Source organism: Grampus griseus (genome assembly GCF_964374135.1).
Source record: "Grampus griseus genome assembly, chromosome: 14".
Lineage (NCBI taxonomy): Eukaryota > Metazoa > Chordata > Mammalia > Artiodactyla > Delphinidae > Grampus > Grampus griseus.
The window spans coordinates 38,818,816-38,834,395 of record NC_139008.1 but is presented as its reverse complement, the minus strand read 5'-3'; the positions used below and the strand labels follow the sequence as shown (position 1 = coordinate 38,834,395).

Here is a 15,580-nt window from a genome sequence, read left to right as displayed (position 1 = left end):
TGAATATACTGTACTATCATTTGCTTACTTGTCTTCTCAGGTCAGTATTGCCTGCATCTTACCTTGTTCATCGAAGGGGCTGCGTGAACCTGGTTGATTTAATGGCACCCTATCGGGGGCTCCAGATGGCTTCACTACTTTCACCATCACCACAGCGCTACAGTGAAATTCTTTCAGCTAATTTCTGAGAATTTCTCCAGGCTCAGTGAGATATGGAATTATTAGGCTGTTCAACCAACCTCCCAGAGAGCTGTTCCCCACATCCTGGCCCACATGCGACATTGCCAATCTAATATGAAAAGAGTATTACTTTGCTTCACTTTCCATCTTGCAGAGTAAAACTGTATCTTCGCACGACTTCATACGCTTTTCATAAGCCACCCATTCTGTAAACAACCCCAAAGTCACTTGCTCCTCGAGTGCCCCTGGTCAAGCCTCAGAGCCTCACGCCCTGACCCTCTTCCTGGGCCCTCCTGGGTCCTCCACTTGACCTGACCCCGATTCTTCCCCGGGTAGGAGGCTCAGAGCCGGTGCTGCCGTCGTCTCTGGAGCTGGAGGACCACCAGCCCACTGACCCCGACGTTCCGCAGCGTTGGGCTTTCGGAGCCCCGCTGTCACCTGCAGGTCTTGCCCAAGGGAGGGGCAGACGAGGGGCCAGAGCAGAGCCGCCGAGCTGGGGACCCTACGCCCCCGCCAGCACACATGCGTCACCCCGCCGCCACCTGCGCCCCCCCTCCGCGTCCACCCCCACCTTACCCCACCGCCCCTCGGCCCCGCCCCCCATGCAGGAACGGAAGTCCCGCCTCCTCGGCCACCCCGAGCGCCGATTGGCCGCCTTCATCCCGCCACGCCCTGCCGCGCCCTCGCCGCGCCCCCGCCGTGGGACAGCGGCTTCCGAGAGCGCTGTTCTGGGTGGGCCCCGCTGTCCTCTCCGGGGTCTCTGTGGGAGCAGCGGCCACAGCTTTCTAGGGGGTTCAGTATTGCTGGACCCAGCCGCGTCACCTCAACTCGGGGACCGCCACCATCCTGCTCCGTCTGCGGAAGGAAGGGGGCGTATGCAAACAACCTGGAGTTCCAAGTTCCTGATTGGTGAGCGTCTCGGAAGGGAGCGGGAAGCTCGGGGTGAGCAGGGCGGGCTTAAAGGGCTGTGATCGACGTGCGGACGGTCCAGTGGCTCTGGGAAGATCGGCAGCGGTGGCCAATGGCGAAGGGGAGGGGGCGGGCGAGGGCCGTGAGGAGTTGCGGGGGCAGTGGGCAGGGTTGCTGGTGAGTCTGGGATGCTCTGCGGGAAGCGACGGGGACGGTAGTGCTGTGACGGACGTGGAGGCGGACCACTGTTTCTTGGAAAGCGGGAGGCGAAGGGCCAATGGCGACGGCTGGAAGGAGGGGCGGGGCGACGATGGGACGGGGCAACCGGAGGCTTCGCTGAGCTGCGTGGGAAGCGGTGGGGGCGGGGCATGTTTGATGGACGTGCGCACGGGCCAATGGCCGCGGGAAGGGGGCAGTGGGTGACCTATGGCAACAGTGTGGTGGCGGGGCGGTGACGGGGCGGGGCGAGCGGAGGTCTCGCAGCGAAGTCTGGGAAGCGGGGAGGGGGCAGGGGCGCTAGTGGTGCTGACGGACGTGGGCAACGGCCAATGGTCGCGGGAAAGGAGTTGGCAGGCGGCCAATGGCGGCGCGTGGGGCGGGGCGGAGCGGCGGGTCTGCGCGGCGCTGTGCGGGAAGCGGCGGGGCGGCGGCGGCGGCGCTGAGGCTGAGTAAGAAGAGTCCAGGCGGGGGCGGTGGAACAGGTGCGGGCGGGGCGGCCTCGCCGTCCGCCGGCCCCGCTTACCCGCGTCGGCGCCCGCAGGTCGGTCGGAGGCCTCCGCCGCCGGGCTCCGCGGCGCAGTGGGCATGCGGGCGAGGCCTGCGCGCGCGTGAGCGACGATGGGGACGCAGGGCAGCCCGGTCAAGAGCTACGACTACCTGCTCAAGTTCCTGCTGGTGGGCGACAGCGACGTGGGCAAGGGTGAGATCCTGGAGAGCCTGCAGGACGGCGCGGCCGAGTCCCCGTACGCCTACAGTAATGGTAAGGCCGGCCGGCGGGCCGCTGCGCGCACCTGGCACCGCCCGGCGACCTGCCGTCCGCCTGGTCTCGAGCCGGGGCCGGGCGGGGGCCGGGGGAGCAGCGACCCCTCTGGGGCCCGCAGCGTCTTTGGGGGCGGAGATTTGGCCGCGGGCCTCCAGAGGAAGAAGGGCTTTTCTTTGGTCGCGGGTCCGCACCAGGTGTGCATACCTGGGTGTACTCAAAGGCAAGCCGTTGGCTCAGGGTTCAGAGCATCAATGCCTTGTGCTGGAGGAAGATAACCGTTCCTGACGGGATTAAATGTTCTCTCCAGATTTCTGGACGTGTGGCCAAAATACACAGCAAATACCCGTCACTGGCACCTGCCTGAGCTCTCCTCAGCTTCCGCGGTTGAAGGGACCAGTGCGGCCCTGTGGCCGGTACCCCTGCCCTGCGGCCCCTCCCAGGCTCACGGGCCCTCCCTCCCCGAGGACCTTCGTGCTCCTGGCTGGGCTGTCTTTCCTGACGAATTCTGCTTCTTGGCGTCCTCATTCTGCACACCCTTTGTGGCTTTGTGTCTTGGGCTGTTGTCGGTCCCGCCTGACCACCGCGAGCGGCGACTGTTTGCTAAACTAATTGCCTGTAGCGGCCGAGAGTGTGGGCGCTGCTTTCCCACCCTTTCGTTTTAGGACTCGTTAGGGTCGTGGGGTTACCTGGGCTGGCCGAGCACCCTTCCTGCTGGGGGCTGTGCCGCCTCCCCGAGCACATGCTCCCAGCCCCAGCGAAGGCCAGGAAAGCAGGGCCCTGGGTTCGTTTTAGGGGCGGGAGGGAAAGCGGGAGGTCTCCGGGGCTGAGCCAGCCCCTTCACCGCCACTGCCAGGTGTTCCTCCAGATGCAGATGGTGGGCGCTTTAGTTGCCTCCCCAGAGGTGCTGTTGCTTCCCAGAGCCCCGCGCCCAGGAAGCTGGCGGTGTGTGTCCGGCAGAGCGTGAGGGCCTGGGCTCCGTCAGGGCGGCAGCGGTTTCCCAGGACGTGATCACTGCTTCCGAGGGTCCTCTAGCCGGGTGCAGCGAGTGCTTGGGGACACACAGCCACAGGTGGAGAGGGGGACCCGCCTCCTGTCCCCGCTGTCAGGGGGTGATGTGTTGCCGCACTTCCTGTGACACGTTGACCGAAGCAGGGCTGAGGCCTGCCTGAGGTGGTGGAGACGGAGGGACTCACAGTGACCTGGGCCAGCGGGACGGCCGTCTGCCAGACCGGTGAGGAGAGCCCCCTCTTAGACAGTCCTTTCGGTCAGGGCATCAGCTCGCTCCCCTGGGGAGCTCTGATTTCCTTTCTCTTAATACCCAGTAGTGGTCTGAGGGGAGGGGTCTGTACCCGCGTCAGGACTTGGCAGCGGTGGCGGCGGCGGCGTTGCTAAGGCTCCTGAGGGCCGGCCGCTGACTAGTTAGGCTCTGAGCATGGGCAGCAGGAGTCTGCATGGTGGAAGCTGGCAGGAGGGAGGGCCAGGCTCTGGAAGCAGCTTCTCCCCAGCGCAGCGCCAGACTCTGCTCCATGCTGGTGGGCCCTTGGGGCGCCAGGCTAGTGTTGGCACCGAGGCTGCATTCCGGGTGCGCCCCGGAGCTCGGGAAGTGTTCTGCTGCCATGCTTGGGCCCTTCCCACTCTACCGAGGGCGGTGAACAGCCTCGGTTAAGGCAATTCCATTCTCCATACCCTGGTTCCCAAGAGTCTTCACATGGAGGGTTGGGGGCCTACAGGAAAACACATCGTGGTTGATGTGCCCACGTCCTGGAAGGCTAGAGAGTGGGCATAACTCCATCCTCGCTGTCCACTCCTCGGGGTCAGTGTTGGTGGGAGCTCGCCTCCTTTGAGCCCAGGGCGTGGGGGAAGGAAGGAAGGAAGGAGGTCTGATGGCCGGAGGATCAGCATGACTGTGACGGGTGTGCACAAAGCATGGCCAGTGTGGAGGTCTTCCCTGAACCTGTGGGGCCTGCTGGCTGTTTCTGTTTCTGGGACCCAGCGATGCTGTGTGCCTGCGCCCCAGCGTGCCAGTGCGTCACCATGTCCCTGGACAGTTCCAGGTGTTTCCCTGGCTGTAAGTTGGTTTCTGTCCTCAGTGAAGAGCTAAGGGAAACTGCATCTTCAGATGCTCTCGTGCTGGACTGTGCACGCCTGGTGTTTTCTCCACTGCTTTGTCCCCAGTGCGAGCTTGAGAGCTGCACACGGGAGGTGCAGGGAGCAGCTTGGTGTGGCACCCCTGTGCTGATGGTCACCACACAACCCCTCCCAGTCCCTTCTCTTTCTCTGTGCTTGCCTGGGTGCCGGTGTCTGGATCTCACCCATTTTTCTGGGTGGTTTTTTTGGGTTTGCCTTTCCTCTGGGAGGTGCGAGATTCTGAGGTGAGGTGTGGACCCAAATGTGATGTGTGCCAGGCACTCCTCATCCTTTCCTCCCCACCACCCTGGATGAGACACCAGTATCCTCCCATTTTATAGGTGAAGAACCGAGGCTCAGGCAGCGCTGGGCAGCTGGTCGCTGAGCGCCCCCAGTTAAAGTCTGGCTGCCAGGAGCCCCGGCACTGTGGCTGCGGGGGTGACCCCTTCTCACCACTCACTCTTGGGCCCTTACCCTCGCCTCCACCCTGGGCCTGGGCCTGGCTCCTCTCTCTGATGACCACAACCCTCCCCTCCAGCGCTTCCTGTCCTCAGTGCATCCCAAGCTGAGCTCTTTCTTTTCTCCCTGCACTTTCTTGCCCTCCTGGCATTTCTGTCCCAGGTCCTGGGGCCCCTCCCTCTGCTCTGGGGCCTGGGACCAGTCACCAAGGCCCATTTGTTCTAACTTCACTGCAGTGCTCCTGCTCTGCCTGCCTCTCTCCTGGGTGTGCCAGCAGAGCAGAGCCCCAAGAGTGCCCAGGGTCAGCCACTAACCAGGACAGCAAACCACCAGTTTCCAGAGAAGTTTCTGGAAGCCAGGGTCACACGTAGACCCATCTGCACGCCTGGCGGGATTCCTCTACTCTGCCCCTTTGTGGGAGGTACTCACATGCTACATGTGGTGTAAAGACCAACCTACCCTACCCAAGAGGATGGCAGGCTTTGAGGGATGGATTTTGGTACCTGCTTTGGATTATGCTAGTTACGTTGATTTGTAATTTGGATAGGCATGGCTTTTTCTAGATTTTCAGGTAATAGTTAAGTGTGTAGCTAGAATATTTTCAGTTTTAGAAAGACTTTCCCCAGCTTTCAGCACATGCCGTAAGTTTGAGCAGAGGACAGCGAAGGCTTCAGTGGCAGGCGCGGGCAGCGCAGAGCTGGTCTCCCTCGAGGGGTTGCGTGGTCCTAGCAACGCTGCTGTGTTGTGTCGTGCACACATGATATCATTGTTTGCATCAGCAAGAGTGTTTGTGGCTTGGATGATGAACCAGGTAGAAGTGTGTTTCAGGAAGGAAATCCTAAGAGGGGGTGGGGAAGCAGGTGGGAAGGGTCCTGGGGCACTTTTGGCCCCTGTTCTCTTTGAATTGGAATTGGCAAGGTGCATGGTGGCTGGTCCGTGAAGAGCTGGCCACTTACCTGGTCTGGGCCTGGGTGGGGGAGGAGGAGGAGGAGGCAGGGTTGCAGCCAGGCCGGGGAGCGGGGAGCATCTAGTGTGGGGACACGCCGCTTACAGGGTGTCGTGGGGCCTGGGGCCACATCAGTCAGGGCGTCGTCCATCAGGCGCTTGGAGAAAGTGGGGAAGGTTTCAGTGTCCGGCACCCTTGCTTGGAGTGAGCTGCAAAAGGAATGCGCGAAGGGAGGGAGAGATGGCGGGTGGGCCTGGATTTACTGCCCTGGGCACTCGGGAGAAGGGTGTTGGGACTGAGTGCAGGCATCAGAGACCGAGATGGGGCCGTCCGCGCCAAAACCGGGTGTGCGGGGTCACCCTTAGTGTGGGAAGGTGGGCCGTTTAAGTCCTTTGGGAATGAGCTGGGAAATAAAAGTGAATAAAGTGAACTTGAACTCTGAGGGTAAGGTGGTAACCTAGGTTTTCCGGTCATGATTGGGGTCTGATAGTGACGGACAGACTCCGGTGTCCACAGTGCTGCACGATTTTCTTCTGCGGAGGTCAGAATGTCCAGGACCTCGTTGGCTGTGGACATATGTCTTTCAGAAGGTAGAGGAGGGATAGGGGAACAGAGGTAACGGGGTAAACTGATGCTGATGGAGGCGGTGGGGCGTGATCAGGCAGCCTCGGCTCTTCACGGCCTTTTGGCTAGAACGCAGAAGAGGGAAGCTGTTCACACAGGAGGAGGGCTGCTTGGCAGACAGGCTTCCAGAATCGTGAGGAGGGAAGGAAAGTGAGGAGGAGTCTAACCAAGGTTTAGCCAAGGAGTGCAGAGGGTGTGGTGTCAGGAGGCCAGCATACAGAGAGGAAGCCCCCATCCCCAGAGAGGAAGAACAGAGTGGAGACGGCCCGAGCCCTGGACATGGACCGGCTCTCCACAGGCAGCCAGGTGCCAGGTCTGGGCGAGGGAGTCAGTGTCACCCCTGGGCAAAGGTCTTGGCTGGTGATAAACACATGTTTGTGAGCCCAGGAGGCCACCCGGTGTGTCCTGTGAATCAGAGCGCAGCACTGTGGTCCCTGGGGTTGGGCAGATGCGCTGGGACTGAAGCGGTTCTTGAGGGAGTAAGCTGAGCTGTCGCCGGCCTGCACCTTCCTGGGCAGTGGTTGTCCATCACCTGGGCAGAGGTAGGGTGGGTGCCTGCAGATGAGGTCTGTGCAACATCTTGCTGGGAGGGCTGATAACAGGGACATAAGATGCTTTGTGCAGCCTTGGAACACGGAGATGTCTAACAGGGTGCTGAGGGTCTGTGTTTAGGTCCAGAAGCCACTACGGAGGATTTGGGAGCTCCAACTCGGCAGCAGCATTGCCTGGCCACTTTGCCCACCTGCCGCTGTTGGCCATTGCCTCCTAAGCCCTGGGCTGGTGTGGCTTATAGCAGTCCCCTAGTTTTAGCCAGTTGTTTTGCATTGATCTCTGCTTCCCCTTGTTTAGGCCTCTCTCTCTTCCTGAGTCCGATGTTGTTAGTCCTCAAACTGCTGGAGTGTGTTGGGAGCTGAGTCTGATTTTCCTGCTGACGTAGTTGGGGCAGGAGGAGGTGTGTCCCTGAGCACGGGCTCCGGTGCGGCCTGGCCGGCAGAGGCCCCTTTCAGCGCGGCCCATGCTCACTGGCTCACACATGCACAGGCACACACATGCGCACAGTTTTGCGCACACAGGTTGGGTCCCAGTCGGCAGCGATGAGGCCCCTCAACAAGCAGGAACAGCTTGATTGTGTTGTCATTGCTGGGAGTATCTTCCATACTTCAAGTCACTTGGCAACACGTAGACCCTTCAGAGAGGAGGTCCTGGTGAAGAATACATGGAAGATGTTTAACCTTAAAATCCAGCAGGATGGAACATTCACCCGGGAGCTCCTCACAGAGCAAGTCTGATGGCGCTGGCCATCTTGCCGGGGGACTCAGCAGCCTGTGTCCGAAGCTGTGAGACACTTCCCTTTCCACCAAGTGATCAAGAGTCTATCCTAGGGAACATAAGGGGACACAAGTGGAGAAAAGCAAGGCTTTTTTTTTTTTTGCAGTACACGGGCCTCTCACTGTTGTGGCCTCTTCCGCTGCAGAGCACAGGCTCTGGATGCGCAGCCTCAGCGGCCATGGCTCACGGGCCCAGCCGCTCCGCGGCATGTGGGATCATCCCAGACCGGGGCACGAACCCGTGTCCCCTGCATCGACAGGCGGACTCTCAACCACTGTGCCACCAGGGAAACCCTTTTTTTTTTTTTTTTTAATAAAAATGAAAAACTTGAAGCAGCCCAGGGGTCTGGCAGGGGACATATGGTATATCTGTAGAGTGAGATATTATAGGGCCTTTAAAAATGCTGGTTTGGAACAATATTTAATGAATATTCAATGATATGGGGAAATCTCTCTGTTATCTTGTTAAGTGGGGAAAAAAAGCATGTCGAATTACATAGTGTATAAATGTATGTAAGATGAAGGACAGAATCGTCGAGTGAAATCTAGGAGAATGTTAATGGTAACCTTTGAGTTTTGGGGTTATGAGTAGTTGTGTTTGTTTGTTTTTATAATGTTCCGTGTTTCGCCAGGTGTTGTGTGCGAAGTGTGCTTGCTCTTTATGGACGGCAGAAAGCTTTTGCTTTGGTTTGGTCTGGTGTGGTTTTTAAGGCATTGAGGAAACCAGCCCACAAACCGCCCTCGAGCTGCTCCCCATCCCATGTGCCAGCATACAAGGACGTCTTGAATTGTATGAGGTGCCTCTGTGTCCTCTCTGTTCCTGAGCAGCCCTGGCGGCAGGCTGGCACATGCACCCGTGGTGCCGACCCCGTCTGGAGAAGGGCAGGTGCTGGAGCCAGCAGATCGTCCTTGTCCCTAGAACGTCCGCGTGGTCAGCACGTTAAATGTGATTCTCTCGTGCCCCTTCGGGTCCCCACTGGCCTGCTTCTTGTGCCTCTATGTTCCTTTTGCCAGCACTTCCTGTAAGTGGAACCATACAGCATGGCCTTTCTCATCTGCTCGTTCAGCTCAGCAAGTCCATTCACATTCGCATACTGCAGCGAGTGCCGTCCTATCCCTGGTGGCACTCCTGTGCACGCAGGCACCCAGTTTGTTTGTCCATTTACCTATCAATACGGTTTGGGTTTCCTGATTTTGGCTACTGTGAATGATGCTGCTATGAACATTCTTGTACAAATCCTTTAAAATTAAAAAGAAATATTTTTTTTGTGGTGAAATACACATTTATCATGTTGGCCCTTTTGTAAGTGTCTGGTTCAGTGACATGAGACATTCAAACGCACAAATCCTCATGTGTACGTGTCTCTGGGAGTGGGGTTGCTGGCCATGTGTGTGTCTGCTTCCCGTACAGGGAGTGGTCAGACTGGGTCCTGAAGTGACCTTTCATTTTGAGTCCCTACCGGCAACATATAGAGTTCTGTGGCTCTACATCTTGGCCAGCCTCGGCTGTTGTCAGCCTCTTTCCCTTTTAATCAGCTTTATTGAGGTGTAATTTATGTAACCCAGAACCTGTATCTGTGTAAGGCCTGCAGTTCAGTGGCTGTGCTGACAGGTGCACTCACCTGAGAAGCCATCACCTCCCTCCACTCTTTGCAGACTACACCCCCTGCCCCAGACCTGGCCACCGCTGACCTTTACATCACAGACTGGTTTGCATTTCTGGTGTTTTTCTATGAGCGGAACCACACGGTGTATAGTTGTGTGTGGCTTCTTTCTCTCCCCGTGTCGCGTGGGCTTCGGCCACGGCGCTGTGTGTAGTTGTGGTTCATGCCTCCTTTGTGTGCAGCGTTCCACGCATGAGGACGGCAGTGTATTCATCTACTCTGCACGTGGGCTTTGGGAGACTTTCCGTGTTTGGGTCACTCTGAGTAGTGCTGCTGTGAAAATTCTCACACGTGTTTTTGGTGAGTGAGTGTCTGTGTTTCTGTATGGGAAGCAGTGAGGGGTGGAGTTGCTGGGCTGCAGGTGCAGCCTTAGTAGATACCACCCAGTGGTCCAGAGCAGTTAAGCAGTTTCTATCCCATCAGGAGGGTATGAGAGTTGTGTTCGCTCTATATCCTGCTTCCGTCCTCGCCATGCTGAGGGCCATACAGCATTCCATCCTGTGGATCACCTCCTGTTAAATCCTCCCAGTGGGTGGATTTTTAGCCTGTATTGAGTCTGTTTATAATAGAAAACAATGCTGAGGTGAATACCGTCGGTTACTGGTACCCTGGGACGTTCCCTCTCTGTTGCTGCTGTACCTCGTCATCTTACTGTTCTGTAGGTGTAGTGATCAGTCACAGTGTAGGACCAAGGTCCCTGTTCCTTTGCTGGCTGTGAACAGAGGGCTGTCCCAGCTTCTCAGGGTCACCTGCACTCTTCACCATGTCCCCCTCCTCCACCTCCAAAGCCAGGTCAGCCGTCCTTCCGTCTCATCTGTCAGACTCACCGGCAAAGGGTCCCCACTCTGAGGGCTCCAGATGACATTGGGCCCACCCGGGTAACCAAGGGTCCTCTCCCTTCTTGAGGCCCATAACCCATCACATCTGCAAAGCCCCTCTGCCCTGTGGGAAGCATGTCCCCAGGTTCCAGGGACTAGGACTCTCCCACCACAGCCTGATGAAAGGTTCTTTTTGTTATTTTGTGTTGGTAGGGTTTTACAGGCTGGTCGGAGGAGTGCACGTTTGCATTTCTGCGAGATGCTGCCAGGATTAGTTAACTGCTGTGGACTGAACATGTGTCCCCCCAAATTCACACACTTACACCTGACTTTCAGGTGGTGGTCTTAGGAGGTGGGGCCTTCAGGAGGTGATCAGGTCAGGAGGGCGCGTTGTTGTCCTTGTAAAAGAGACCCTGGAGAGTTCCCTCACCCCCTCTGCCCCTGAGGACACAGCGGGAAGCCGCCCCACCAGGCACAGAATCTGCAGCCACTGTGGTCTTGGACTCCCAGTCTCCAGACAGTGGGAGATAAATGTCTGCTGTTTGGAAGTCCCAGTCTGTGGAATTCAACCCAACCAAGAAATACCACAAACTGAGTGGCCTAAAACAGCACCTACTTATTAGCGCCCAGTTCCTGTGGGTCAGGAATCTGGGCATGGCTTGGCCGGGCCTCACAGGACCTCTGTCTCTCACAGGCTGTGCCCAGGTGTGGGCTGGGGCAGAATCCCTTCTGAGCTTATGTGGTTGTTGGCAGCAGCCGGCCACCCTCCTTCCTGGCCATGGGCCTCTCCCCGGCACGGCTTGCTTCACGGAGCAGCAGGACAGTCCTGTGCAACGTGATCACGGAGGGGACGTCGTCACTCGGCCCTATTCCAAGGGTCAGAAGCCAGTCTCAGATCCCACTACCCTCGGGAGGGGCATGTTTGGGGTGGGAGTGCCGGGAGGCGGGACCTGTGCCCACCTGCTAGTGCCCACACACTGTTCTGAGACCCTCCTCTGTCTCCACGCACGCCGTGGTGCGAGGTGTGTGGCCTTGACAGAGGCCTGTGCTGTGGCCTCCCCCTTGGGAGGATGCATAAAGGATGGTCAGGCATGTCCAGGAGGACCGCTTAGCCTAGGGCTGCCTGCACGGCAGTGTGTGGGTCCCAGACACTCCTGTGTGTCTGCCTGTGTCACTGGAAGTTTTTTCTGGTTCCAAGAGGACCTAGACATTTTTTTGTTTTTGTCTGTCTCTGGGAACTTGGCGAGACCTTATTTTCCCTCCCTAAGGAGTAACACTAAGAACAGCGGCTGCCTGTCTTGAGTTTGGGAGCAGCGCCCTGACGCTGTGCGTTGGCTTCGTGTTGGAAATGCATGGGGAGCCTGACTGGGTCCAGGAGGCGAGGTCTGGGAGCTCTACTGGAAGACCAACTCCTCCAGCCTGGGGACTGAGCTGCATCTGCAGCGCCCCCGTGAAACTGCGGGCTCCCCTGCTGCCTGCAAGGGCGTGTGCTTGGGGCCACACTGCCCGGGAGCTGCGTGCCAGTTTCAGGTGCTGGATTTAATACTGCAGAGGAAGGCATTGATTAACATTTTCTCTTTCATTCCTAACTCAGTCTTTTATCACTCAGTTTTTGTTCTTTGTTATGAATTTTTAACAAGTTGTCCTGTGGCTTTTCATGTTGTTGGAAAGTAGCTGGATGGTTAGGCACTTAGTGTTGACTGAATAGACATAAAGACAGAAGAGAGGTTGGGGGATGTGCTGTGTGGTGGGATGTCCCTCCTTGCCATTCCCTGCAGGTGGGTCTGAGTTGAGCCTGGACAGGTATGTGGGAAATGCCTCCACCCAGGGTCAGTCAGGCTGTGCCTAGTGGTCTTCATTCTCACTGGCTTCTGCTCCCTAGGAGTGATGGACAACTAGGCTTTGAAACATCTGCAGTCTTGGTTTGTACGCACAAGCTGAAGCTGCAAACTAACTTGGTTTGTTCCCTTTGCCCTGATTACCTTGTAATTTCCTAGGGGTGGAGTGAAGATGAATTTTCTAGGGGTCTTTTGTTCTGAGTTGGTGCCAACAGATGTGGGAAGTGTGACTCCTGAGGGAGGACCGGCCGTGCGGGAGAAAAGGAGCCCAAGGAACGTGGCTTCTGCACCAGGTCAGGTTGTCCTTGACAGGCTGGAGCCGTGGCTGTGGATGCCCCACTCAGGTGGAAACGCCCCATGCCCGAATATGGGAGGCTGCAAAGACAGGGGTGTGTCCTGCTGGTCAGTGCCACCCAGCGCTCAGCCTTCCTCCTGTGTGTCCCTGTCTCGGGGGGCCTGTGGGGGTGCCCGGTAGACTCCCCAAATCACTAGGATGTGAGCAGCTGTCAAGATGAGACTTGAGGAATTCCCTGGTGGCGCAGTGGTTAAGAATCCGCCTGCCAATGTAGAGTTCGAGCCCTGGTCCGGGAAGATCCCACATGCTGCGGAGCAACTAAGCCCATGCGCCGCAACTACTGAGCCTGCGCTCTAGAGCCCATGAGTCACAACTGCTGAGCCCACGTGCCACAACTCCTGAAGCCCACACGCCTAGAGCCCGTGCTCCGCAGCAAGAGAAACCACCGCAATGAAAAACCTGCACACCACAATGAAGAGTAGCCCCCGTTCTCCGCAACTAGAGAAAGCCTGCGCACAGCAACGAAGACCCAACACAGCCAAACAAACTAAATAAATAAATAAAAGAAAGAAAATATTTGTTAAAAATCTTTAAAAAAAAAAGATGAAACTTGAGTGACCTTTTTGGTAGCCTTCTTCCTTCTGCCTCCCCCATCTCTTGAGTCTGTGCTCTGAAGCACCTGTTGCACAGGCGGCAGCATCAGCAGCCAGGCAGTTACAGTGTTCCTGCCTCTCCAGCCTGTCACGTTTTCCCAGAGCTGGTGAGCTGCTTGGTGCTTAGCTCCTCCCTGCTGGGTGCAAGGCCAGCGATGCAGAAATGGGGTAGGAGGCCGGCAGGACCAGTGCTCTGCAGCATCCCCTTTACTGTCCTGAAAAGGAGTGAAGTTAGTAGATCATCTGTTCTACCCACACTAGGAACTAAAACACACACATACGTATACATACTTCGGTAATGTAAAGGAGGAAGAAAGGGGTGCAGTGGGATGTCGTAAGATCGTTTGTGGTTAAGCAAGTCAGTGCTTGGGGACAGTTGTACTAGATGCTGAGAAAGTGACGAGGAAAATGTACCTGATATAGGTATTACTGTGGGTGATGTGATTTTTTTTTCCAAAATGGTGAACAATTCTCGTTAAAATTCTGAACAAACAAGACAGAGTCTCCTGTGATTCACAAGGTGGAAGCATCCCTGCAAAACGTGGTGTGAGGGTGGGGCCCACACGTTGTGCGGGGCGGGTCAGGGTCTCGGCACAGAGTGAGAGCCACCGGTGCTGCGCCGTGAATACCCAGCCGGTAGGGACGCGTCGGTGGGAATCTGAATGCTCAGGCTGCAGATCCTGGCCGGGTGCTGCCCGAGACAGCTGGATGCCTGGTGGACAGTAGAAGTTTAAAAAGCCTCTTGTGTCAAGTGAATTGCACTCCTTTCAGAAACCCCATGAAACAGTAGGAAGACCTTCTTAACAACTCGTGAACACCTCAGGTGACAGGGGCTGACAGTCTGGGAGGGGCAGAGAGCTGAAGCCTGGGCTGTGAGGGGCCAGCAGGGACCCCCGAGCCAGGGGCCAAGTGGCTGGGCAGCCCCCAGTGGGGACACAGGAGGTCTACTCTGGCCCCTGGTGGCCTCCCGAGCCCTGTGTCCATCAAGGGAGTGTCTACAGTCCTAGAGCCTGAGGCCTGGTCACCTGGGAACCCCTCCTCGTGTGTGAGCTGCCCCCGCCCCCTTGCGCACCGGGCAGCTGCCCCAGCTCCTGAGAGCTGGTTTGTGTTCTCAGCAGTCATGCCTGTGCTGTACAAGGTGTTAGATGCTTTCCGTGAAACCTCTGTTCCTCACGTTCTCAAGCACGGGTGGGGTGAGGTGAGGGAGAGGTGATGGAAGTTCTGCAACACCAGATATTGAGACCTAAGAGCTGTCGGAGCTGGTTCAGCCGTGGAGTCTGGCTGGCACCATCCTTGCCTACAGGAGGTGCTGCCTCTTCGGGCAGGCCTCTCTTTGGACTTGCTTTGTCAGTATTTTCTATGAATTTGTAAAGCACACTGTACATTTTTATCCAGATTTGGGAGGTGGGCAGGTGAGAGGCAGAGCAAGCGTGAAAAATATACGTGAGTTTTTTCGTTTTGTTTTTTTTTTTATTTTTTGGCTGCACCGCACAGCATGTGGGATCTCATCAGTTCCCCCACCAGGGATCAAACCCCCACCCCCTGAAGTGGAAGTACAGAGTCCTAACCACTGGACCATCAGGGAAGTCCCCTACTTGAGATTTTTTTTTTTTTTTTTTTGCGGTATGCAGGCCTCTCACTGTTGTGGCCTCTCCCGCTGCAGAGCACAGGCTCCGGACGCGCAGGCTCAGCGGCCATGGCTCATGGGCCTAGCTGCTCCACGGCATGTGGGATCTTCCCGGACCGGGGCACGAACCCGTGTCCCCTGCATCAGCAGGCAGACTCTCAACCACTGCGCCACCAGGGAAGCCCCCTACTTGAGATTTTTTTACCTCTGAGGGAGCGTGTCAGCCTGAGGGCTGTCCGTGTTTTCTGCACGGCCAGCTCCCCGGCCATTCTCAGCTGGACACTGCCGTCTGCTGTGGGGACCTACCGTCCACTGCCCTCAGTCCCCTCACAAGGCTGCTCAGCCTTTCTGGGGGTGCCAGTGCCGTGCTGTAGGGAGGGCTCCTGGGCGGGAGTCTCACTGGTTTAGTGGCCCATTCCCTGTGAACCCTGTTCTCCGGGAGCCCTCTGACCCAGCTGGTGGACTGTGGGAGGTGCGGGGGGCGTGCTGGGAGGAGTGCAGAGCTGATCCCTCATGGTGCCTGCTCCTGGCTCTGAGTGCCTGTCCCCACAGGTCTCTCTTGGGCATTTGGCAGAGCTTTGAGCAGAGCCCCTGGAGGGTGAGGACTGGTCATCCTTTCTGAAGTTGAAGTCGTGAGTAAGGGGTCGGTTGGGCGCAGGCGGTGGGTGGGCAAGGCGCCCAGCTGTGCAAGCCTCACGGTGTGCAGAGGCTGGCCTCCTCCCCAGAGGCGGGCAAGGGCAGCAGCCCCGCTCCCTGTGCCCTGCTTCCTCCTGGGCCCTTCCTGGGCGCCCGCTCCTTCCTGCAGCTCCAGGCTGGGCCTTTGGGCCATGGTGCCACCTCGATCGGGGTCCTTTCATGGGGGCTGCCCTTGGCAGAGGGTATCCAGTCCCCATGGCCAGAACCTGCTGGGCTGGTCCACCACATGGAGGTGACATTGTGTAGAGGATGGGCATCCCCATCCACAGCCTTCCTGGAGGTTGCTGTTTCCAACACTGTCCTCATGGGGCCCAGCTCTCACAGCAGCTGTAGAGCCAGGACTGAAAGGAGGGTGTCCTGGGCCAAATCTGAGCTTCCTGTTTGACAGAGAATTCCAAGAGTTTCCACCCAAAGAAGTGGGTTATCAGCAGACA

General features: G+C 57.5%; 1 protein-coding gene across 1 annotated transcript in view; it reads left to right on the top strand.

Annotated features, from left to right (window-relative positions):
- Positions 1 to 949: 949 nt before the first annotated feature.
- RAB40C (RAB40C, member RAS oncogene family) overlaps positions 950 to 15,580 on the top strand; it is a 30,516-nt gene continuing 15,885 nt past the window's right edge. The window contains exons 1-2 of the mRNA XM_082670556.1: positions 950 to 1,089; positions 1,850 to 2,068. Of these exons, the coding sequence (XP_082526682.1) occupies positions 1,927 to 2,068 (142 nt within the window). The 5' untranslated portion in view covers positions 950 to 1,089; positions 1,850 to 1,926. The remainder of the gene's footprint in view (positions 1,090 to 1,849; positions 2,069 to 15,580) is intronic.